Source organism: Xenopus tropicalis, chromosome 9 (assembly GCF_000004195.4).
Source record: "Xenopus tropicalis strain Nigerian chromosome 9, UCB_Xtro_10.0, whole genome shotgun sequence".
Taxonomy (NCBI): domain Eukaryota; kingdom Metazoa; phylum Chordata; class Amphibia; order Anura; family Pipidae; genus Xenopus; species Xenopus tropicalis.
Window position 1 is genome coordinate 2,964,793 of NC_030685.2, and position 25,629 is coordinate 2,990,421.

At 47.7% G+C, this 25,629-nt stretch overlaps 4 protein-coding genes across 5 annotated transcripts; 1 reads left to right on the forward strand and 3 right to left on the reverse strand.

The window, feature by feature from the left end:
- Positions 1-275: 275 nt before the first annotated feature.
- LOC100486653 (histone H3.v1) lies at positions 276-25,234 on the reverse strand. The gene is given in 6 exon segments (XM_031893309.1): positions 276-751; positions 2,598-3,106; positions 8,783-8,864; positions 8,989-9,055; positions 9,287-9,358; positions 24,765-25,234. Coding segments are annotated over 6 exon segments (1,596 nt in total). The 5' UTR covers positions 25,214-25,234; the 3' UTR covers positions 276-334.
- Positions 2,376-3,182, reverse strand: LOC116407570 (histone H1B-like). Of its 2 annotated transcripts, XM_031893073.1 has the most exons (2): positions 2,598-3,182; positions 2,376-2,558 (listed from the first exon to the last, which is right to left on the reverse strand). In XM_031893073.1, exons 1-2 carry the CDS (start codon positions 3,150-3,152, stop codon positions 2,427-2,429), a joined length of 687 nt encoding a protein of 228 aa, XP_031748933.1. In that variant the 5' UTR covers positions 3,153-3,182; the 3' UTR covers positions 2,376-2,426. The 2 variants fall into 2 exon arrangements, with proteins under 2 accessions (XP_031748933.1, XP_031748932.1); XM_031893072.1 differs by having other exon boundaries at positions 2,376-3,182.
- Positions 21,885-22,342, reverse strand: LOC116407586 (histone H2B 1.1-like). Its single transcript, XM_031893107.1, has one exon. It carries the CDS (start codon positions 22,278-22,280, stop codon positions 21,900-21,902), a length of 381 nt encoding a protein of 126 aa, XP_031748967.1. The 5' UTR covers positions 22,281-22,342; the 3' UTR covers positions 21,885-21,899.
- Positions 22,673-23,148, forward strand: LOC100493706 (histone H2A type 1). The gene has a single exon (XM_002945503.5). It carries the CDS (start codon positions 22,699-22,701, stop codon positions 23,089-23,091), a length of 393 nt encoding a protein of 130 aa, XP_002945549.1. The 5' UTR covers positions 22,673-22,698; the 3' UTR covers positions 23,092-23,148.
- Positions 25,235-25,629: the final 395 nt, after the last annotated feature.

A 25,629-nucleotide genomic window follows, 5' to 3' on the forward strand; every position in this document is an offset into this window, starting at 1 on the left:
GTTCTGCTGCAAATGTCTCTCCATACAGTGTTCCATAGAGGAACCTTTACTGTACCGTGCTCAACCTGCCACTTGGCGGCGCTGTTTCTTTACTCACCTATTTATATGTATTTATGTATACACACCCACCCGGAAGATATGGGCGGGGGGGAGAAAGAATAAATGCAAAGTTTTATATGGAATATATTCAGTACATATCCCCCCCCCCTCACAGTTCCCATACACAGGAGGATTTACACAAAAATAAAATGACGTTCAGCTCATTTGATTGGGGATTTGGTGGCTCTGAAAAGAGCCTTTGTGCTGTTGGGGAGGAAGGTTCTGCGGGTTGGATCTAAGCCCTCTCGCCTCGGATCCTGCGGGCCAGCTGGATGTCCTTGGGCATGATGGTGACCCTCTTGGCGTGGATGGCGCACAGGTTGGTGTCCTCAAAGAGACCGACCAGATAAGCCTCGCTGGCCTCCTGCAGAGCCATGACGGCTGAGCTCTGGAAGCGCAGGTCGGTCTTGAAGTCCTGAGCGATCTCCCGGACCAGGCGCTGGAAAGGCAGCTTGCGGATGAGCAGCTCGGTGGATTTCTGGTAGCGGCGGATCTCCCGGAGAGCGACTGTGCCGGGCCGGTATCTGTGAGGCTTCTTGACGCCGCCGGTGGCTGGGGCGCTTTTCCTGGCTGCCTTGGTAGCCAACTGCTTGCGGGGAGCTTTCCCTCCGGTGGATTTACGGGCGGTCTGCTTGGTACGGGCCATCTCTTCTCAGCGAAGTATAGAATTGTTATAGACCAGTGCTGTCCAACTTCTGTTGTACCGAGGGCCGGAATTTTTCCGACCTACGTGGTGGAGGGCCGATAATGGAAGCCAGTTTTGACCACTCCCCTTTTTGAAACCGCACCCACTTGAAACCACACCCATGTTATCACATGACCATACCCATATTAATTGTTGTAGTACAGCAAAAACCTGCCATACTCTGCCTGCCCTACCCTGCCTGTGTGTGCCATACTCTGCCTTCCCTACCCTGCCTGTGTGTGCCATACTCTGCCTTCCCTACCCTGCCTGTGTGCCATACTTTCACTGTGTGTGCCATTCTTGGCTGGTTTGTGCCATACTCTGCCTGTGTGTGCCATACTCTGCCTTCCCTACCCTGCCTGTGTGTGCCATACTCTGCCTGCCCTACCCTGCCTGTGTGTGCCATACTCTGCCTGTGTGTGCCATACTCTGCCTTCCCTACCCTGCCTCTGTGTGCCATACTCTGCTTGCCCTATGATGCCTGTGTGTATGGCACACACAGGCAGCCTACAGTGACACAATGCTGGCACTGCTCCTACAGTCTGCACAATAACTATATATTAAAAAACTTTTTAATTGCAGTACCACCTCAGTATATGTTCTTTTTGTAGTATGCAGGGATTATTTGTGGGTTTCTACTGCTCCTGAGGTGTGAACAGGGGAACAATGGGGGTGATTACAGCCTGAGCCTGAGGTGTGAACACTGCAGGGGGTGAACAATGCAGAGATTAAAAGGTGTGAACAACACAGGGGATTACATATTTAAACAATACAGCCTGATTACAGCCTGAATCTGAGGTGAGAACCATGCAGGGGGGCCAGTTAATCTCAGTACTGATACCATTTAAAGCTTACACAAAAGTAAGCCATCAAAGCAGCCAGGCAGGTGGGGGGCCACACAGAGGGGGGTCAAGGGCCGCATGCGGCCCGCGGGCCGCCAGTTGGACAGCACTGTTATAGACTATAAGAAGCAATGCGCGGGCTTTTATTTGCGCTGCTTCAATGGGATTGGCTTACCATAAACACGCCCCTGCTTCTCCAGCTAATCCACGTCGCCTTCATTTATCCCGCCTAAAAAAAATCAATTCTATTGGCCAATTCCATTTCTCCTCTAATGTCCGTATTACTCTTTGTTAGAATCCAGACTGCGAAGCACCGCCCGCTGAGCCCCAACATCTCAGGTTACCGGGAGGCGCTTCCGCCTGATTTCATTGCTGTTATTTCGGTACCGTATCTGTATCATAGTTCTGAGTTACAGAATCCGAATTGATTGCACTGAGCCGGGCACAATGGCCCCAGAAACTAATTAGGAAACATTTATCACTTGTGTCGGGGCAGAAAGTCTATTACAAACGATTCACAGACCGGATTGGGCGCCACCTAGTGGGGGGTTGGGGTCTCACATATTTTATGGGCACATTTATTCCCGCGGAGGGGAAGTTACAGGGACCGCACAGACCGGGCTTTATATCTGTACGTGTAGGGATTATATATGGTTTGGCTTCCCCTATACTCAATACGTTATAAGATCAGAACATTCCCAATGTATCTGGAGGAAACACAGGTACCGGCTCTTTAGATGGAGGAGGTGGGGGCTCTGAAAAGAGCCTTTGGTGCGATGCGCAGGGGCCCCGGGGCCACATTACTTCTTAGGCGCCGCCTTCTTTGCTTTAGCCGCTTTGGGTTTGGCTGCCTTGGCCTTTGCGGGGCTCTTTGTAGCTTTAGGCTTGGTGGGCTTCTTAGCCGGGCTCTTGGCAGCTTTGGGCTTGGCGGCCTTTTTAGCCGGGCTCTTGGCAGCTTTGGGCTTGGCGGCCTTTTTAGCCGGGCTCTTGGCCACCTTCTTGGGTTTGGCCGCTTTGGGCTTCTTGGGGCTTTTGGCGGCCTTTGCCGGTTTCTTCACCTTCTTGGGGCTCTTTGCTGCTGCCGAGACCTTCTTGGGCTTTTTAGGGGACTTGGGCGCCTTCTTTGCCGCCGCTGGTTTCTTGGCTTTGGGCGCCGCTGGCTTCTTCTTGGCCGCCTTCTCCTTACTCTCCAGCGGCTTCTTGTTCAGCTTGAAGGATCCGGAGGCTCCGCTCCCCTTGACTTGGGTGAGAGTCCCCTTAGTGACCAAGGCCTTGAGAGCCAGCTTGAGGCGGCTGTTGTTCCTCTCCACATCGTAGCCTCCGGCAGCCAGAGCCTTCTTGAGAGCGGCCAGGGACACCCCGCTGCGCTCCTTAGAGGCGGACACGGCTTTCACGATCAGTTCGGCCGCGCTGGGCCCGGCGGGTTTCTTGGCTTTAGCGCCTCCCTTCTTGGGCTGCTTCTTCTTGGCAGCGGCGGGTTCTGCCGGGGGAGGGGCGGGAGCGGTTTCAGCTGCAGTTTCTGTCATTCTAACCGATATCAGTCAAACCCACAGAGAGCAATAATTGCGATGTGGGTTCCAGTCCTCTTTATATACACCCCTCCTTTTCCCCGATTGGTTCATTCTCTGGTTAAGCTTTCCTTCCTATTGGGTGATTTTCATTTCCCCGCCTACAAACTCTCTTCCATTCTAAGCTGTAGTGCGAAAGTCTCTGTGTTTCTATAGACAAAAACATTCGTATTTTCTCTCGGCTCTGAGTATAAATGTGCCCCAGTCTGTATGGGATCAGCTGCCCCAGTAAGTGCCCGGGTCTGTGCCACTAATTCCCATTCTATTGGCTGCATATATTGCCCAGAGCAGCTCCTGGGAACTCAGTCCCGCTCCCCGGAAAGGCTCCGCTTCATTTCTCTCCTTCCCATTTGTGGGAATTGTTGGGGATGAATAGAAATCCTTCCCCTCCCGCTGTTCCCCCAGAGAAATAAGGGGGCCCCGGGTATAATATGGGCAGGTGAGTGAGAGAGGGGGAGGCTATAAAGGGAGTGTGGGGGGGTCGGAGTCCCAGGCAAGTAGCACAGTACAGGGAGCCATTGCTGGGGGAGTTTGGCTGCAGCACTCAGGGAGGGGTCGGTCCCACTGACCGGATTGGGTTGGGTTATTGGTTCCATTCTAGAGACTGATCACTTGCTGATCCCCCAACATGGGCACAGGGAGAAGGGAAATCTGTATTATGTTCTGGGGTTCAGAGGGGCCTTCGTTCTCTCTCTGGCCATTTTGTCTTTTATCAGTAACTGGGCTGCTCTATATCAGCTCTGCTTTGCATGTTGACTCCTGTTTACTATTATAATTAGTGAAGAGTGAATTTTTTTGCCAGGCATGGATTCGCAGCAAATTTCCACATTTCGCCATTGGAGTATTGTTTCTCGAAAATTTGCCTGGAAAAAAATCATCACACATCTAATTGGGCACAGTCGCGCCAAAAACTCCTGTGTTCGACAAACGCATTTCATAGATTTTTCGCCGTTTGGTGAATTTTTCAGCAAAGCAAAATGGGACAGTTTCGCTCATCACTAATAATAATAGTCATATTTGCGCTTTGGTAATGGTGGTGACTTGCACATGGGGTGGGGGGGCCTTGCACATGGGGTGGGGGTGCCTTGGATGCCTGACAGATAAGACAGTATTTTTGTTTATTGAAGGGAATATCCTCATGACACCATAGGCACCGACCTTCTCCTACACTTTCCGTATATACTCGGGTATAAGCCGATCCGAATATAAGCCGAGGTGCCTAATTTTACCTAAGAAAACTGGAAAAACTTATTGACTTGAGTATAAGCCTAGGGTGGGAAATGCAGCCACTACTGCTAAGTTTAAGTAATCAAATTATTTAATAAAAGGACACTCACAAGTGCTTACATGACTACCATATTAATAAACACAAGGTATGGGCTGGAAAATGAGGCGCATCCAACATAAGATAACCACATGCAAGGTTGTACAGGTTAATATCTCAATTTAATTGCAACATTTTTGCACACAGGCACCCGGCACCACACACATACACAACTACACACAGGCACCCGGTATATAGCCCACAGTATAGCCCACAGTATAGCCCACAGTATAACCCACAGTATAGCCCACAGTATAACCCACAGTATAGCCCACAGTATAGCCCACAGTATAGCCCACAGTATAGCCCACAGTATAGCCCACAGTATAGCCCACAGTATAGCCCACAGTATAGCCCACAGTATAGCCAAAGTATAACCCACAGTATAGCCCACAGTATAGCCCACAGTATAGCCCACAGTATAGCCAAAGTATAACCCACAGTATAGCCCACAGTATAGCCCACAGTATAGCCCACAGTATAGCCCACAGTATAGCCCACAGTATAGCCCACAGTATAGCCCACAGTATAGCCCACGTATAGCCAAAGTATAACCCACAGTATAACCCACAGTATAGCCCACAGTATAGCCCACAGTATAGCCCACAGTATAGCCCACGTATAGCCACAGTATAGCCCACAGTATAACCCACAGTATAGCCCACAGTATAACCCACAGTATAACCCACAGTATAGCAACAGTATAACCCACAGTATAACCCACAGTATAACCCACAGTATAACCCACAGTATAGCCACAGTATAACCCACAGTATAGCCCACAGTATAACCCACAGTATAGCCCACAGTATAGCCCACAGTATAACCCACAGTATAGCCCACAGTATAACCCACAGTATAACCCACAGTATAGCCCACAGTATAGCCCACAGTATAACCCACAGTATAGCCACAGTATAACCCACAGTATAACCCACAGTATAACCCACAGTATAACCCACAGTATAACCCACAGTATAACCCACAGTATAGCCCACAGTATAACCCACAGTATAGCCACAGTATAACCCACAGTATAACCCACAGTATAACCCACAGTATACCCACAGTATAGCCACAGTATAACCCACAGTATAACCCCACAGTATAACCCACAGTATAGCCCACAGTATAACCCACAGTATAGCCACAGTATAACCCACAGTATAACCCACAGTATAACCCACAGTATAACCCACAGTATAACCCACAGTATAGCCCACAGTATAACCCACAGTATAGCCCACAGTATAACCCACAGTATAACCCACAGTATAGCCCACAGTATAGCCCACAGTATAGCCACAGTATAACCCACAGTATAACCCACAGTATAGCCCACAGTATAACCCACAGTATAACCCACAGTATAGCCCACAGTATAACCCACAGTATAGCCACAGTATAACCCACAGTATAACCCACAGTATAGCCCACAGTATAACCCACAGTATAACCCACAGTATAGCCCACAGTATAACCCACAGTATAGCCCACAGTATAACCCACAGTATAGCCACAGTATAACCCACAGTATAACCCACAGTATAGCCCACAGTATAGCCACAGTATAACCCACAGTATAACCCACAGTATAACCCACAGTATAGCCACAGTATAACCCACAGTATAACCCACAGTATAGCCCACAGTATAGCCCACAGTATAGCCACAGTATAACCCACAGTATAACAGTATAGCCACAGTATAACAAACTGAGTTAACTGAATAATTAAATAATCCTGGTTTTTAATTTTATTAAATAAAAATAATCATACCATGTAGCAGACAGGTAAACACATTTCATGCATGCACCACTGTCGCACCGCCGCACGTCACACGTAGCACCGGCCGGACCCTGCCTGGGCACTGCAGTACTACTCGTCACAGCAGTGTATCCGGCGCCCGAGTGCGCAGTGTGCACCCCTCCCCAACACACGAACGAGAGGCGCCAAATTAAAAACCTGCCACTAACCGGTTTCAAGCAAAAACGAGTGATCGGTAGAAAACAGAACAGGAGATGATGTTTTACAACTCGTCACAGCGGCGGATCCGGCGCCCTAGCGCCGTGCGCTACCTCCCCCAGTCGCACGAATGAGAAGCGCCGTGTATGCATGCTTGGCCGAGGCTCGGGCGCCGGATCCACCACTGTGACGAGTTGTAAAACATCATCTCCTGTTTCTTTTCTACCGATCACTCGTTAGAATAGTTAGTGCACTAGGGAATATTTGTTTCATTATTTATTTATAACCACTTCCTGATACCTAAACCCGCCACTGTCATGAGTAGTCCTGCACTGCCTGGGCCGGGCAGCGCTATGTGGGACGTTGGGGTGAAGGTGCGACATGCGTGTGTACCTGCCTGCTACATGGTATGATAATTTTTATTTAACAAAATTAGTTGCCTCGAGTATAAGCCGAGGATTCCTTTTTTAGCACATTTTGAGTGCTGGAAAACTCGGCTTATACTCGAGTATATACAGTATTTAAAACAAGATATAGTGCAATTAGGCTGGTGGGGTTGGTATTTTTGATGGGGGCCCTTAGTTATTGTAATGTTCTAGGTTATTGGCTTTCTAGGAGCACTAATATGGCATCTGATTGGCACCCAGGTGAGTATCAAGATGGCGCCTCTTGGCTGCAGTAGATCTGGTATCTGAGTTACATTAGGTGTAAATAAAGAAGCCACCTTACACCCCGCCCCCCCCCCCTTTCCTGGTGAAAGATGAAGAAGCTGCGGTGGCAAAATGCATATTGGGGCTGATGGTGAGTAAATCGTAGGCAAAGCTTCTCTGTCTTTTTACACTTGTGCCTTCAGGGATCATAATGAGCAGACGGGCAGGAAAAGAGACAGACGCAGTGTGGGACTGAGATGCCAGGGGCCCCACTCTCATTATTATAATTCCTCCTCTCCTCCCTCAAACTCTTTATTATCCAAGTCTCTTTCCTCTACATACTATTCTCTATTCTTCCATCTATCAAGCTTCCTTGTTCCCATACAGACATAGGGGATGACCATGAAACAGGCTGAATAGATAGAAGCACTGACACCTGGGCCCACCGGGAGTTTTCCTGGTTTCCTGCTGGGCCGGTCCGACACTGGGCAGAAGGAAAAGATGATGGAGAATAAGATTTGATGATGGCGGCCGGGTGCTCTGAACCTCGAGGGTCGGCCCTGTGTGGCGCCATCATGCTGTGAGGCTGCCTGTCATCAGTACGGTCTGGGCATCTTGCTGAAGTAGAAGGAAGAATTGTGCAAAATACACCAGTGGGGTCCCTAACCAAGGGCTCGGGGGGAACATGTTGCTCCCAGTGGCCTCAAACCCGGTGTGATGCCAAACACAGACACCTTTAGGCTCCCATTCCACAAAGGGGCTACCCAATAACCAGTCACTGCTAAAAAGGGTTGGGGCCCCTAAAAACACACCAATCAAACACAGGGACAGACGCATTGCAGTTCTCTGTGAGGTCCCCATGCTGCTGCCGCCATACTACTGGGAAGATACTGGGGCTTTTGCCTGTGAGACCAGTCAGGGGGGAATGGGGGGGCTGGGGGGCACTGATAGGACGGGGTAAGGGGGTCAGTAAAGCAGCACAAAAGGTACATTTTAAAAGCACAATTCTTCTATTTCTAGAGGTACATAATGTAGTGTTAAAGGAGACATATCCTATAAAAATGATGAATGTACCAGGGAATTATACTCCTCTAGATATAGAAGGATTGTGCTTAAAGTTGTGTTTCTGACTGATTTATTGAGAAATTCCCCCAAACCCCACTAGCCCCGCCCATCTGTGCCACTTCCTGCTGGCTGAATTCTCTGGATGAGCTGGGGAGCCGGCGGCCCTCCGTACCCTGCACTGTAGGATAGGAACCAATCAGCAGCTAGGCTGACCTGATAGGGAACTGAAGCCTGTCTGTGCTTGTATGAGTGCAGGGCTGTGATTGGCTCTCCCCCTCCTACTGTGCTTCTGGCAGGGACCATTAGGACACGCCCACTCTCCATTTCAAACTCGGGCAGAGAAGTGATAGGGGCCATTGTTACAGATAGGGTTAATGTTTAGCCCAAAGGGAAACCAGCACCGGATATTATTCATAATTGCCTACAGGGTTAGGGGTTTTCCCATTTATCCAATATTTCTCCTTTAAAGTACATGTAAACCTTGGGGGTGCAGGGTCCACTGGGGTTTCTGCCTCAGGGGCTTCACACACCTCCCCACAGGGCCCCCCACCCGTCCAACCCCGAGAGCGCGTAAATTAAACTTACCAGCAGAGCGTCCGAGGGAGGCCGGAGGGTCGGTGGAGCGCCCTGTGGGGATCGGGTCAGGCAGCCCAGTCCGACCCAGTTCCTACCATGTATAAAAGTTGAGCACATTTCCCCACCTGCATCATTTGCGCTGTATCTATCCCCTCTGTTCCCCGGCACCCTCACATCTTCCTAAAACAAATAGCAGCTTTAGGGGCGTGACTGACCATGTAGCTGAATGGCAGCAGAGTAGACGAGCTCCACAAACTTATAGACACTAAAGCTGACCCGATCCTAGAAAGCATGGGGAAAACTCAAAAACAAACCTGAACGTGAGAAGCAAACAGCGGAAAAACTTTTATCATCAGAAAAAGGCATAGCGCCGATATTTAAGTAATCTAAAGCTGATCGTGAGGTACACAAGATGGCGCCCGCGACTGAAACTGATGAATCCACCTATGATCAACAGGCCCAGGACTCCTCCGACCCTGAAAGCGATAGTGATATACCTCTCTCCAGACTTACCTAAGAGCTCTACCAACGAAAGAGGACATCAAATCTCTCCTGCGCGAGTCGACCGATAGTCTGAAAGCTGAGCTGCAAGAGATAAAAACAGATCTTTCAAACATGGCGGACAGAACCTTCGCATTGGAACAAAAACAAGGTACTGTTATACGCAATCAAAAAAGACTATGGGGAATAATTCACAATCAAAAATGTCAATTAGAAGAAGCCAATCGTCATATAGACGACATTGAAAATAGGAGCAGGAGAAATAACATACGGGTTAGAGGGGTCCCGGAAACCGTTATCGAGGAGGAAATCCATACAGCCTTATTGCAAATATTTAATGGCGTTCTGGGAAGGGACACCCAAGCTGAAATAAAAATCGACCGGGAACACAGGGTCATTAAACCCAGAAATGCCCCTCCGGAAGCCCCACGCGACATATTATGCTGCATCCATGATGCAGGATGGATAGAAGAAGATGAAGAGCCTGCATAGCAAGATCTCGATACTGACAACGAATGGAGAGATGTACCTCCCCAGAGACGTGCCCCGAGGACAACGAAACATAGACTTTTAAAAGACTATAACTTAAAAGCAACACCAAAGAGAACAAAAGAATGACCTGAAAGAGAGTCTAAGCTGATCCCTATTGGTTTATAACCAAATAGGTAACGGTATATCACCCACGCAAACCCATGTTTAAACGTTTAAATGCTTAAATGTTGAAATGTTATGATTTAATTATTTGTAAATTAATTGGTCATGCTATATATAGTGTCTACTACCGCTATCCACACCTGCTATAACCACTCAGCCAGTACGATCACCACTAAGCCCCCCCAAAATCATAGTAAACCATATAGCTCTTACTATGTGGGGTAAGCATCAAACCCCCCACACCCCAAAGAGCGATTTCAAAGAAATTGCTTAAGCTAAACAAAAAACAATGAATATAAGTTATATCCCCAAGTTTACAAGTTCAACCTATCCCTCACTATGTGCTCTCTCACTTCCAAAAATACCAGGGTTTTTACTATACTATGATATATATATATGGTAAAAGATTGGTTTAAGCCGAACTTTTTATTTATACTAGATATACCATGACCTGGATGAATGAAAATCTTCATAGACATATGTCACCTAATGCAACTTGTTCCCTTATCTCCTACAATGTCAATGGGATTAATGAACCGGTTAAAAGAGCACAGGTCCTACGTGAATGTAATAGGCTGGGCACAAAAATCGTTTTTCTGCAGGAAACACATTTTAAAACAGGGAGACAACCCTATTTTACTCCCAAAAATTATACACAAATGTATACCAATAACAATCCTGAAAAGAAATCTTTAAAGGAGACATATCCTATAAAAATTAACAATGTACCAGGGAATTATACTCCCCTAGATATAGAAGGATTGTGCTAAAAAAGTTGTGTATTGGACTGATTTATTGAGAAATTTGCACAAAACCCCACTAGCCCCACCCATCTGTTCCACTTCCTGCTGGCTGAATTCTCTGGATGAGCTGGGGAGCCGGCGGCCCTCCGTACCCTGCACTGTAGGATAGGAACCAATCAGCAGCTAGGCTGACCTGATAGGGAACTGAAGCCTGTCTGTGCTTGTGTGACTGCAGGGCTGTGATTGGCTCTCCCCCTCCTACTGTGCTTCTGGCAGGGACTGTTAGGACACGCCCACCCCTCATTTGAAACACAGACAGCCAAATGATGGGAGCTCCAATAAAGGGGCCATTGTTACAGATAGGGTTAATGTTTAGCCCAAAGGGAAACCAGCACCGGATATTATTCATAATTGCCTACAAAACTAGGGTTTTCCCATTTATCCAATATGTCTCCTTTAAGAGTCATGATACTGATTCATAAAGATGTCCCCTTTGTACACATTGACACCGGGAAAGACAACAATGGAAGGTATCTATTTGTAAAAGGTAAATTAGCTAATGTTAAGGTCACATTAGCAAATATTTATCTACCTAACCAAGGCCAGCTAAACTTACTGGCAGAAATAGCTTGAAACACTCACGGAAGGCCTGCTACTAATAGGAGGAGATCTGAACCTTCCTTTAAACCCACTTATAGATTCCTCCTCCAATAAATACAATATTTCATTTAAAACCTTAAAAAAGGTAAAATCTATCTTTCATAACCTAAACTTGGTTAATACTTGGAGATGTTTGAATCCTAAAGAAAGAGATTACTCACACTTTTCAAATGTCCATAATAGTTATGCTAGAATAGACTACATTTGGATGTCACAAAATTGGTTACATCACTTAAGACATATCCTATAAAAATGATGAATGTACCAGGGAATTATGAAATGAAGAGTGGGCGTGTCCTAATGGTCCCTGCCAGAAGCACAGTAGGAGGGGGAGAGCCAATCACAGCCCTGCACTCACACAAGCACAGAGAGGCTTCAGTTCCCTATCAGGTCAGCCTAGCTGCTGATTGGTTCCTATCCTACAGTGCAGGGTACGGAGGGCCGCCGGCTCCCCAGCTCATCCAGAGAATTCAGCCAGCAGGAAGTGGAACAGATGGGCGGGGCTAGTGGGGGTTTTGTGGAATTTCTCAATTAATCATTCAGAAACACAACTTTTTTAAGCACAATCCTTCTATATCTAGAGGAGTATAACCTATTGAAAAGCAGACAAGACAAAGCTCATATCGCAGCCATAAAAGATAAAAATCAGAAACCACAACATAGCACAAAACAAATAGCTGCCTCCTTTCAAGAATTCTACCAGAACCTATACAGAGTTAAACCAAAACCCAATTCCATCTTAGACACCGACAAAGTTAAACAATTCATATCCTCAGCAAACCTACCACAACTCTCAAGACTACAAATGCAGTCTTTAGAAGAACCATTTGCCACCATTATAACAGATCTGCCTAATAATAAAAGCCCTGGTCCCGACGGGTTCAGAGCTGCTTATTATAAACAGTTCCAAAAAGAACTAACTATCTTACAAAATACTTCAACTCAATCAACTCTGAACAGACATTGCCAAGTCAAGCAACTGAAGCACACAAATCTATTATAGCAAAACCCAATAAAGACCCATTACTATGTGCCAGTTATAGGCCAATCTCTTTAAAGGAGACATATTGGATAAATGGGAAAACCCTAATTTTGTAGGCAATTATGAATAATATCCGGTGCTGGTTTCCCTTTGGGCTAAACATTAAAGGAGACATATCCTATAAAAATTATGAATGTACCAGGGAATTATACTCCTCTAGATATAGAAGGATTGTGCTTAAAGTTGTGTTTCTGAAGTTGTGTGGAGAAATTCCACAAAAACCCCACTAGCCCCGCCCATCTGTGCCACTTCCTGCTGGCTGAATTCTCTGGATGAGCTGGGGGGCCGGCGGCCCTCTGTACCCTGCACTGTAGGATAGGAACCAATCAGCAGCTAGGCTGACCTGATAGGGAACTGAAGCCTGTCTGTGCTTGTGTGAGTGCAGGGCTGTGATTGGCTCTCCACCTCCTACTGTGCTTCTGGCAGGGACCGTTAGGACACGCCCACTCTTCATTTCAAACTCGGACAGAGAAGTGAGAGGATCTATAAGGAGCTCCAATAAAGGGGCCATTGTTACAGATAGGGTTAATGTTTAGCCCAAAGGGAAACCAGCACCGGATATTATTCATAATTGCCTACAGGGTTAGGGGTTTCCCATTTATCCAATATGTCTCCTTTAACCCTATCTGTAACAATGGCCCCTTTATTGGGGCTCCCTATAGATCCTCTCAGGTCCCTGTCTGGGTTTCACATGAGGGGTGGGCGTGTCCTAACGGTCCCTGCCAGAAGCACAGTAGGAGGGGGAGAGCCAATCACTGCCCTGCACTCACACAAGCACAGACAGGCTTCAGTTCCCTATCAGGTCAGCCTAGCTGCTGATTGGTTCCTATCCTACAGTGCAGGGTACGGAGGGCCGCCGGCCCCCCAGCTCATCCAGAGAATTCAGCCAGCAGGAAGTGGCACAGATGGGCGGGGCTAGTGGGGTTTTTGTGGAATTTCTCAATAAATCAGTCAGAAACACAAGTTTTTAAAGCACAATCCTTCTATATCTAGAGGAGTATAATTCCCTGGTACATTCATAATTTTTATAGGATATGTCTCCTTTAATCAATATTGACCTCAAAATTTATGCAAAACTTTTAGCCAATAGGATTAAGAAATATATCCCAGATTTAATTCATTCCGACCAATCAGGTTTTGTCCCCCTAAGAGAAGGAAGAGATAACACCTCAAGAATACTCTCCCTAATCTATCATGCACAAAAGAAAAAAATACCTAGTATGCTCCTAACCACAGATGCCGAAAAGGCCTTCGATAGGGTTTCATGGCATTTCCTTAAACACACTCTACTAGGTTTCGGCCTAGGCGAACAAACAACAGGGAAAATTCTAGCATTATATACCAACCCTACAGCTAGAATTAGAATAAATGGTACTCTTTCCCCAATAATACATATCTGCAATGGAACCAGACAAGGTTGCCCCCTTTCTCCTATTTTATTTATTTTAGTCATGGAAACATTACTGTCACATATTAGATTAGAAAGAAACATAACTGGATTACAGGTTGACCAACAAGATCATAAAGCAATAGCATTTGCAGATGACCTATTACCGTATATACTCGAGTATAAGCCGATCCGAATATAAGCCGAGGTACCTAATTTTACCTAAGAAAACTGGAAAAACTTATTGACTTGAGTATAAGCCTAGGGTGGGAAATGCAACCGCTACTGCTAAGTTTCAATAATCAAACAAATAACAGATAAATAAATAGATAACTTTAGGGAAAGAAAAATGCTACAGCAGCAGACAAAAGCAAGTTTGGGAAGGCTAAGGAAGCTGCCATACTAATTATCAAGTACTTGGACTCCAGTGTACAAGTCCCACCACAGTACTACAATAGTAGTTACAAGGGCAAAATAATTCATTTATTATCCTATCCATAAAATTGTCAGTTATTCAGCTTGTTTCCTTCTTACTTCCTGCAATGGGTTGTATGGGGGTGCTATGTTTTACCAAAAAAAACTACCTACATCCCACTGAAATAAAATATGCATCCTTCATTTCAGGAACTGGGCAACACCTATATAAGATATACCAAAAATATAGTAAATATTAGCTGTAGGGATGTGGTGGTTTGCCCATGACCACATACTATGGAACCTACATAAGGGATAGTGTTTCTCTGCAGTCAGTGTATCCCAGTAATGTCAGATGATCCCTGGCCATATTTTACTTGGAACATCTTAAAGGAGACATATTGGATAAATGGGAAAACCCTAATTTTGTAGGCAATTATGAATAATATCCGGTGCTGGTTTCCCTTTGGGCTAAACATTAACCCTATCTGTAACAATGGCCCCTTTATTGGGGCTCCCTATAGATCCTCTCAGGTCCCTGTCTGGGTTTCACATGAGGGGTGGGCGTGTCCTAACGGTCCCTGCCAGAAGCACAGTAGGAGGGGGAGAGCCAATCACAGCCCTGCACTCACACAAGCACAGACAGGCTTCAGTTCCCTATCAGGTCAGCCTAGCTGCTGATTGGTTCCTATCCTACAGTGCAGGGTACGGAGGGCCGCCGGCTCCCCAGCTCATCCAGAGAATTCAGCCAGCAGGAAGTGGCACAGATGGGCGGGGCTAGTGGGGGTTTGGGGGGAATTTCTCAATAAATCAGTCAGAAACACAACTTTAAGCACATTCCTTCTATATCTAGAGGAGTATAATTCCCTGGTACATTCATCATTTTTATAGGATATGTCTCCTTTAATGAGAAGTCAGAAGAAGGGAATACATGATCGAGCACTAGCTGCAGGCTGGTTTCTAGGTTCATACCTCCCTCACTCCACTTGTGTGCATACTTGCCCTTGCGCCTCTACCCCCCCATGCCTGGACACACCTCCCCCCTGAGACCTCCCTCCCTCACTCCACTTGTGAGCATACCTGCCTCTGCCGCTGACTCTGACAGACTTTGACTCTGAACTCGCGCACATCCCCTTGATGCCGGACATAAGTGCATGCCTGCCGCAGACTCTTGCAGATGATTACTCTTGCGCGCTAAACGAGCATCTGACACAAGTGAGTGAGGGCACATTTGCACGCCGGTATGCACGGCCACGCGCACCTCCTCTCGATGCCGGACACAAGTGAGTGAGTGCGTCCCTGCCGCAGACCCTTACACGCGCTTACTGTGGCGTGCTGAATGAGCCCCGGACACAATTGAGTGAGTGCGCGTGCCCTGATATGCACGGCCATCCACGGGGAGATGCGCGCAGTGAGCCAGAGTCATCCCGAGTGCGCGCAATGGCAGGTATGCAGACACATATACTCGAGTATAAGCCGAGGGTTACTTTTTTAGCACATTTTCAGTGCTGAAAAACTCGGCTTATACTCGAGTATATACGGTACTATTCATCACCAGACCACACATTACCCTCCCTAACCTAATGAATCTACTGAAAAAATTTTGAGAAGTCTCTAATTTTAAAATCAATGCTAGCAAATCCGAAGCATTGAACATAAATTTACCTAACAAACAACAGAAGCAAATTGAAGGTAATTTCCCCTTTCAATGGGCCAAATCCTCAATCAAACATCTAGGGGCAAACATAGTAAAGGACCACCCCTCTCTATACAATCACAACTTCATACCTCTCCTAACGGAAATTGAAAAATCACTAAAGAAATGGGAAAATAACAACAAACTATCCTGGTTTGGCCGAATTCAAGTGATCAAAATGATAATTACTCCCAAAATTTTATACCTCCTTCAACTATTACCAATAAAAATACCCAAATCCTTTTTCTGCAAAACAATAATAAAAGGAGGACAATCAGGAGGAACAAACTGAGCTCCTTAGAGATGAAATAAAAGGATCAATAAAGGTAAAGAGCACATTTTCCCTTTTCTTTGCCGGCAGAACGCTGGGATGTAGCTATGAGAAGGTGGGGGGGAGGGGGGCATTAGGGTGGGAACAGGTTTCTATTCAGGGCCTTTATTTTGCTGTTTGGTATCAGAGTGATTCCCCCACCCCCGCCCTTTCCTCTGAACATTCCTTTGGGTGTCAGTTTGTTTGTAGCCACAGTTGTTGTTTTGTTGCAGTTACAGCTGTTTTGGTCTCTCAGAGCCACGTCTGGCTCCCCCCAACAGTCGAGTTTAGTTCCCTGCTGACTCGACTCTATTTCCGGGTGACTTGTGACAGCCGGATCTTTATATAAGTGGAATATTTATAGAGGGAGAGGCAGGGTCGGACTGGGGGGCCAGTGAAACACGTCAGGGAAGGACACCGGCGGCCGGGGGAGGGGCAACAGGGTCAGGTCTGGGGTGGGGGGGCCCACTGGGTACTTTCCCGGTGTCCCAGTCCAACCCTGGGGAGAGAAAAGTGTCCAACAAACAACAAACTACAGACACAGCTCTTTATATACGTGAGGGGAACCATTCATCTGAGCAGAACCCACACTACTCTATTCCCAGGACAGTCCCAGCCAATCAGGTCAGAGTTTGTTGTGTTTAGGGCGATTCATCTCTGCAGTCAGAAGGGGAGTTGGATCAGATAAGGTTTCCCTGTAGATCAAATCCTATTGAGTCCAAAGCTCCAGGTGTCTCTTTGTTGGAGCAGCTTAGACTTTTTGTATTGAGAAATATGATTAATTCTCCCGCCCCCTGCGCCAGAGTCTCCGCCCATTTACATCTCTTTGGTGGGGGCTGCACTGTAGCTGCAGGGACTGTTATGTAGTTTTATGGCAGGAAACCCATTGTCCCGGGTTACACCTTCATAGTTACCCCATAATGGAAAGGTGAGATATCTATTAACCCATTGTGTGTCTGGGCTCACAGTGGAACATACCAAATGCAGCCCCACATTCTCCCAGCGGATACAGAGGAGGCTTGAGAGTCATTGCATTTCATGAGAGGCCATTGGCCTTGGGCAGGAGGGGCGGGGCCATAAGGGACATAAATAAAAGAGCTATTTACAAAGGAGGTTACAAGAAATTTAAGGCCAAGTGACTACAACTTGAAATCATTCACATCTAAATTAGTAACAACACAGAACTGTACCAGGCGGCACTGAGGTCCGGCAGTTGTGCTGAGAAATGTTCTTGTTTATTGGGATCTCTGCACATAATGTTCCTGGGGGCTCCCCCTCCCCAGTGCTCCCACAAACACTACAAATGGAGACCCTTTGGGCTAAACATTAACCCTATCTGTAACAATGGCCCCTTTATTGGAGCTCCCTATAGATCCTCTCAGGTCCCTGTCTGGGTTTTACATGAGGGGTGGGCGTGTCCTAACGGTCCCTGCCAGAAGCACAGTAGGAGGGATCTCCTATTTGTGTAGGTACAAATGTAATTAATAGATGTGTCTGTTTTAATGGGAAACAGGGGCACAGAGTCCGTGTATAGAGGGGCCGGATACAGATCATGTGGGGATGTGGGGGGCCTCTCTTGGCCTTTGTGTTGCTGAGAGTTGGGGCACAATTTGTTTAGTGGGTCGGGAGCCAAACCAACAATTGCTAAATTATACAGCGATTAACATTTACAACGGCCAACAAATGTTTTGGGGGAATTCCTTTATCCTTACAGGTAAAATGGGCCGAGTGCCCCGGTGCTGGGGAGAGACACTCAGGGTAACGGGAACAACGGGAATTGAATGTAAATATGATCATTTCTCCCTGTCAGTGAGCGATTATTCTCCGATTCTGGAGTACCGTATATACTCGAGTATAAGCCGAGTTTTTCAGCACGCAAAATGTGCTAAAAAATTAACCCTCGGCTTATACTCGAGTCACGGACCCTCCTGACCCCCTGCTGGTGATTCCCGCTGCCCCCGCCAATATGACAGCCTACCCTCAACCAACTCTAAAGCCCCACACTGAACGGACAAAAACTCCTGCAAAAGTCGCAGTATTACTTACCGGCACCTGCGATTAAAGTTCCCTCAGTCCCGCTCTCTGCCCATGCCAGCTTCCCAGAACCGCCATCCTGCTGTGAGCTCTTCTACTGTGCTGGGCGCGCTTCTGCTCTGCTGGGCGCCGCAGTCACGCCAGTGACGTCACGCGCCCCCTTCAGTTACGCGCCCCCTTCAGTTACTCATGGCCTTATCTTACACCTTGTAAGGTAAGGCCATGAGTAACTGAAGGGGGCGCGTGACGTCACTGGCGTGACTGCGGCGCCCAGCAGAGCAGAAGCGCGCCCAGCACAGTAGAAGAGCTCACAGCAGGATGGCGGTTCTGGGAAGTTTTTGTCCGTGCAGTGTGGGGCTTTAGAGTAAGGCAAGATGGTATTAGAGGGATGGGCTGTAACTATACACATAACATTACTGTATTGACTTCTAATTAACAGTGGAGAGTAAGTGTTCTTTCTGATAAGGCCTATATTTTTCTAAAGCAAAGCAGTGCTTCAGTTATATCTTCCACGTACAAATGACAGATGGTCTATTATTTTTCACAGCTATGGTTGAACATTTCCTCAAAACATTTCACACAAACCGAAAAATAAACAAAAATAGAAAAGAAAATTAGATAAATGACAAAGCTGAAATAAATATACAGTCACCATCATGTTTATTCATGCCCTCTTAAAGTGGAAATTAAATTATCACGACTCATAGAGACTGGTAAAGGAATGTTTTATGTTTTCCCAAATAAACTCATTTCTTATGAGATTATCCTGCTGTACTTCTTGTGCTTTGTGTTCTGGCTCACTCACACCAGCCCTACTGGTGACACCCTAGGCTTATACTCGAGTCAATAGGTTTTTCCAGTTTTCTTAGGTAAAATTAGGTACCTCGGCTTATATTCGGGTCGGCTTATACTCAAGTATATACGGTAGATTTTTTATACTCTAAATAGAATAAAACAGAACCAACAGTAACGGCTCTCAGACTGACCGAGTGGGGGCTCTCAGACTGACCGAGTGGGGGCTCTCAGACTGACCGAGTGGGGGCTCTCAGACTGACCGAGTGGGGGCTCTCAGACTGACCGAGTGGGGGCTCTCAGACTGACCGAGTGGGGGCTCTGAAAAGAGCCTTTGGGTTTATGAGCGAATCAGCAGTCAGATTCAGCCCCCGAAGCCGTAGAGAGTGCGGCCCTGGCGCTTGAGAGCGTACACCACATCCATGGCGGTAACGGTCTTCCTCTTGGCGTGCTCGGTGTAGGTGACGGCATCCCGGATGACATTCTCCAGGAAAACCTTGAGGACCCCCCGAGTCTCCTCATAGATGAGGCCAGAGATGCGCTTGACTCCCCCTCTCCGTGCCAGGCGGCGGATGGCGGGCTTGGTGATGCCCTGGATGTTATCCCGCAGCACCTTCCTGTGCCGCTTGGCGCCTCCTTTCCCCAAACCCTTCCCGCCTTTACCGCGTCCGGACATGACTTTACCTTCCTACTAACTCTGTCAGAGAATGATTTCTGTAGCGCAGCCACCCGCTTATATACACAGACACCGGACCTGAGCGGGAACTTGGGTGGGGGCGGAGTTTAGAACATCTGGGTAATTAGGCTCTTGATTGGACAATTCAATTGTTCCTTTGGATTCTAAAAACCAATGGCTGAAGCTTAAATTAAACCGTTAATAATTTCAAATCGCCCGCCAAAATAATTAGCTCCGACCTCCTACAAAATATTGGGAGTGTATTAGTTACATTATTATTACTATATGATCGGCCCGTATATAATCTATACTGTGGCACCGTGTCTATTGGTCTAGTCCCCCCCTATACCGAACGGTGGGGTTTAACACTTTCCTGTCTGGTTCATAATACAGAGATAAGGGGAAAATCACTCGGAAACTCGAAGAAATAATCCCTATTGCGGTTCTATAGCGCTGTTTGTCTGAAACAGAATAACATCGATGTAACCCGTGTGTCAGCCAATCAGCTCTCAGATTGCTACATATCAGCAAATCCCTGGGACTGGGGAAAAACCTATGGGAAGCACCGAAACGTCCCTGTATATTGTACCCACAGCCCAACCGCTCTCCGCGCGTTAGAGCAGCTCCAGCCCCTGCCAGAAATTATACCCCATTTTCTACCCGGTGCCAATGTTATCGACCGTTTCCTCATAATATTTACGTTCATTTATATCAGTGCTGTCCAACTTCTACGGTGCCGAGGGCCGGAATTTCTCTAGCATACATGGTGGAGGGCCGCTAATGGAAGCCAGTTTTGACCACTCCCCTTTTTGAAACCACACCCACTTCAAACCACACCTATTTTATCACAATGGTGGTAGCACAGCAAAATCCCAAATGCTTGGTCCTTACTGTGGGGATATCAACCATCATTCATATGTGAAAGAATTATGTCATATTAAGATATACCCTTAAATTCCATATGCCTCCTCCTCCCCTGTGGATAGCAGAGCAACCCCCAGTACATAATTACACACCTTAGGGAACATTTAATGGCTATTTCCAACTGCTAACAAACTCCCACAACAAACCCCTGCCAGGTTCACCTCCCACAAGCAGCATAGGGCAAGCAGAGTATGGCACACACAGGCAGCACTCTGCCTGTCCTATGCTGTCTGTGTGTGCCATACTCTGCCTGCCCTACCCTTCCTGTGTGTGCCATACCCTCCCTGACCTATGCTGCCTGTGTGTGCCATACCCTCCCTGACCTATGCTGCCTGTGTGTGCCATACTCTGCCTACAGTACCTATGTCTGAGGTGTGAAGAAGTGAACAATTGGAGTCATTACCATCTGAGCCTGAGGTTTGAACACTGCAAGGGGTGAACAATGCAGGTATTAAAATGTGTGAAAAACACAGGGGATTACATTTTTAAACAATACAGAGGGATTACAGCCTGAATCTGAGGTGAGAACCATGCAGGGGGCCAGTTAATCTCAGTACTGATACCATTTAAAGGAGACATATCCTATAAAAATGATGAATGTACCAGGGAATTATACTCCTCTAGATATAGAAGGATTGGGCTTAAAAAGTTGTCTTTCTGACTGATTTATTGAGAAATTCCACAAAAACCCCACTAGCCCCGCCCATCTGTGCCACTTCCTGCTGGCTGAATTCTCTGGATGAGCTGGGGAGCCGGCGGCCCTCAGTACCCTGCACTGTAGGATAGGAACCAATCAGCAGCTAGGCTGACCTGATAGGGAACTGAAGCCTGTCTGTGCTTGTGTGACTGCAGGGCTGTGATTGGCTCTCCCCCTCCTACTGTGCTTCTGGCAGGGACCGTTTGGACACGCCCACTCTCCATTTCAAACTCGGACAGAGAAGTGAGAGGATCTATAGGGAGCTCCAATAAAGGGGCCATTGTTACAGATAGGGTTAATGTTTAGCCCAAAGGGAAACCAGCACCGGATATTATTCATAATTGCCTACAGGGTTAGGGGTTTCCCATTTATCCAATATGTCTCCTTTAAAGCTTACTCAAAGGTAAGCCATCAAAGCAGCCAGACAGGTGGGGGGCCACACAGAGGGGGGTCGCGGGCCGCCAGTTGGACAGCACTGATTTATATTATAGAGCCCCTATAGCCAATAACCAGTTACAGACCTTATAGGGAGGGGGTGGGTGGCTCTGAGAAGAGCCTTTGTGTTGCTGGGAGTAGGGCAGGAGATGGGGCAGTAGTTACTTGGCGCTGGTGTACTTGGTGACAGCCTTGGTGCCCTCGGACACGGCGTGCTTGGCCAGCTCCCCAGGCAGCAGCAGGCGGACCGCGGTCTGGATCTCCCGGGAAGTGATGGTGGAGCGCTTGTTGTAATGAGCCAGGCGGGAGGCTTCCCCTGCGATGCGCTCAAACACATCGTTAACAAAGGAGTTCATGATGCTCATGGCCTTGGAGGAGATGCCGGTATCGGGGTGCACCTGCTTCAGCACCTTGTACACGTAAATGGCGTAACTCTCCTTCCTTGTCTTCCTGCGCTTCTTCCCATCTTTCTTCTGGGTCTTGGTCACCGCTTTCTTGGAGCCTTTCTTCGCGGCTGGAGCGGACTTGGCTGGATCAGGCATGATCAACTATCCTTACGCTTTCCGATAAACGAGAAAACTGTTCCCTCCGCCTCCCGGGCTGCTGCTTTTATAGCCCTCCCATGCAAATGAGGCAGCCTGATATTACAGATTCTAACTGGTCAGCTTTGTCACATGGTATGAAATCCGTCCTCCTTCAGACTCTAGCAGCAAATGATTGGCGTTTGCTAAAGCTTCTTTTAATTGGCTGCAGTATAATCCAGCTTGAAAAAAAAAAAAAAAAAAAGATATGGCGTGTCGGTTTCTTAGTCACCTATTGGTGTTTTCTGAACCAGCTATGTGATTGGTTAAATTGAGAATCAGCCAGTGAGAGAAGAGAGGCGGGCCACTTACTGTCTATAAAGTGTGGGAAATAGGAAGGTTTCGGTACTGTTTCGTCTATTTGAACACAAAAGCTGAGATGTCCGGAAGAGGCAAACAAGGCGGGAAGACTCGGGCTAAGGCCAAGACCCGCTCATCCCGGGCTGGGCTGCAGTTCCCAGTTGGCCGAGTTCACAGGCTCTTGAGAAAGGGCAATTATGCTGAGCGGGTGGGAGCCGGAGCTCCGGTCTATCTGGCCGCAGTGCTCGAATACCTGACCGCTGAGATCCTGGAGTTGGCTGGGAACGCTGCCCGGGATAACAAGAAGACCCGTATCATCCCCAGGCACCTGCAGCTCGCTGTGCGCAATGATGAGGAGCTGAACAAACTGCTCGGAGGAGTCACTATCGCTCAGGGCGGGGTCCTGCCCAACATCCAGTCCGTGCTGCTGCCCAAGAAAACCGAGAGCTCCAAGGCGGCCAAGAGCAAGTGAGCTGCCCGGTCACAGCGCCCCCATCAGGAAACACAAAGGCTCTTTTCAGAGCCCCCACACCGGCTAAAGAGGGCTGCATGGCACATACTTTATACACGATAACTTTACAGTAAAAAAAAATCTTATGACGCAGATCAAAATCTCGTTAGTTTGATTGGTTATAAGATTTCATGAGGATTGTGTTGTATTGGCCCTATAAATATCGATCAAGCAGCGGTGTGAGTGGGATGATAAAGGGACACGGAATCTCTAATACCGATAACTAAAATTCCTTTATTCAGTCGCGGTTACGTCCCATTGCAGTATCTGGCAGTGCGGATCTATTAATGTTGTCTGGCACTGAAGGGTCTATAATCCCAGTTACTCAGAGGGGCAGCTTTACAGAATATAGAAACGTCCGCTATTGTGTCAGCAAAAGGGAAATATTCAACGGTTTCATCGCAACGACCATTTCATGTTCCAATTTGAAAATAGCCAATAGCGCGGAAGCATTTTTGCGGGATTTCTGTATTCATAACTGATTGGCCAGAGAACACTGGGTGGGTTTTTAGCGAACCAATTATTGGGAGTATTTGCTCGGGGGTTTAAACGCAATACTGATATCTTCAGCTGATTAAAGTGACGTTTCTTCCGTAATCAGTAAACTGGGAAAATTAAATTAACTGGAACTTCCATCATTCCCCTGAGAAATAGAGCGGGGGGGGGGAGATGGAGCCGTTTCCTAACTCTGCTCTGGTGCAAAGGGAGTCAGTGAATTGCCCGTGGGGGTCTGAGTGCAGGGGAAGTAGAACTAGAGAATCACTACATACAAACCCATAACTACATATAACGGCTACAAATTAGATCAAGCAGTAACAGTTCTGAGACTGACCGAGTGGGGGCTCTGAAAAGAGCCTTTGTGTTTATGAGCGAATCAGCAGTCAGATTCAGCCCCCGAAGCCGTAGAGAGTGCGGCCCTGGCGCTTGAGAGCGTACACCACATCCATGGCGGTAACGGTCTTCCTCTTGGCGTGCTCGGTGTAGGTGACGGCGTCCCGGATGACATTCTCCAGGAAAACCTTGAGGACCCCCCGAGTCTCCTCATAGATGAGGCCAGAGATGCGCTTGACTCCCCCTCTCCGTGCCAGGCGGCGGATGGCGGGCTTGGTGATGCCCTGGATGTTATCCCGCAGCACCTTCCTGTGCCGCTTGGCGCCTCCTTTCCCCAAACCCTTCCCGCCTTTACCGCGTCCGGACATTCTCACTGAAGCTTTCTCGAATATAACGTGACCCTAGACCGGTTCCACCGCTTTATATGCAGCTGGAGAGGACCTGAGAGAGAACTCAAGGAGTATGGGCGGAGTCCACCAGTGGCGTGTTAGTCGCGTAATTTATGATTATGATTGTTTTGAATTGCTAAAAGCTCTAGGCGTCATCTTCAAGGCTTTTTGTTCTGTTCCCCTTTATGTCACGCACATATTTTCCTTACATACATTTATCAGATAAGGACAGAAACAAACTCGGGGCTCTGCATTCTGATTGCTATTCAGTAGGATCGCGCCTTCCCCCCCACTCCCATTGAGTAACCCTTGTACGGCCGCTGTTACTGGGAAAGGAGAGGGTTTCAGGGAATTGTTGGATAAAATAAGAGATTCAGCCCATTTGATTGGGGATTTGGTGGCTCTAAAAAGAGCCTTTGTGCTGTTGGGGAGGAAGGTTCTGCGGGTTGGATCTAAGCCCTCTCGCCTCGGATCCTGCGGGCCAGCTGGATGTCCTTGGGCATGATGGTGACCCTCTTGGCGTGGATGGCGCACAGGTTGGTGTCCTCAAAGAGACCGACCAGATAAGCCTCGCTGGCCTCCTGCAGAGCCATGACGGCTGAGCTCTGGAAGCGCAGGTCGGTCTTGAAGTCCTGAGCGATCTCCCGGACCAGGCGCTGGAAAGGCAGCTTGCGGATGAGCAGCTCGGTGGATTTCTGGTAGCGGCGGATCTCCCGGAGAGCGACTGTGCCGGGCCGGTATCTGTGAGGCTTCTTGACGCCGCCGGTGGCTGGGGCGCTTTTCCTGGCTGCCTTGGTAGCCAACTGCTTGCGGGGAGCTTTCCCTCCGGTGGATTTACGGGCGGTCTGCTTGGTACGGGCCATCTCAAATTCGACTCTTCTCAGCGAAGTATAGAATTGTTATAGACTATAAGAAGCAATGCGCGGGCTTTTATTTGCGCTGCTTCAATGGGATTGGCTTACCATAAACACGCCCCTGCTTCTCCAGCTAATCCACGTCGCCTTCATTTATCCCGCCTAAAAAAAATCAATTCTATTGGCCAATTCCATTTCTCCTCTAATGTCCGTATTACTCTTTGTTAGAATCCAGACTGCGAAGCACCGCCCGCTGAGCCCCAACATCTCAGGTTACCGGGAGGCGCTTCCGCCTGATTTCATTGCTGTTATTTCGGTACCGTATCTGTATCATAGTTCTGAGTTACAGAATCGGGGCAGAAAGTCTATTACAAACGATTCACAGACCGGATTGGGATTTATAAAACCCGATTCACTGCTCAGAT

Excerpts from the sequence above, each read along its gene's own strand:
- LOC116407570 (XM_031893072.1), bottom strand. The coding sequence starts at position 3,152 with ATGACAGAAACTGCAGCTGAAACCGCTCCCGCCCCTCCCCCGGCAGAA.
- LOC116407586 (XM_031893107.1), bottom strand. The coding sequence starts at position 22,280 with ATGCCTGATCCAGCCAAGTCCGCTCCAGCCGCGAAGAAAGGCTCCAAG.
- LOC100493706 (XM_002945503.5), top strand. The coding sequence starts at position 22,699 with ATGTCCGGAAGAGGCAAACAAGGCGGGAAGACTCGGGCTAAGGCCAAG.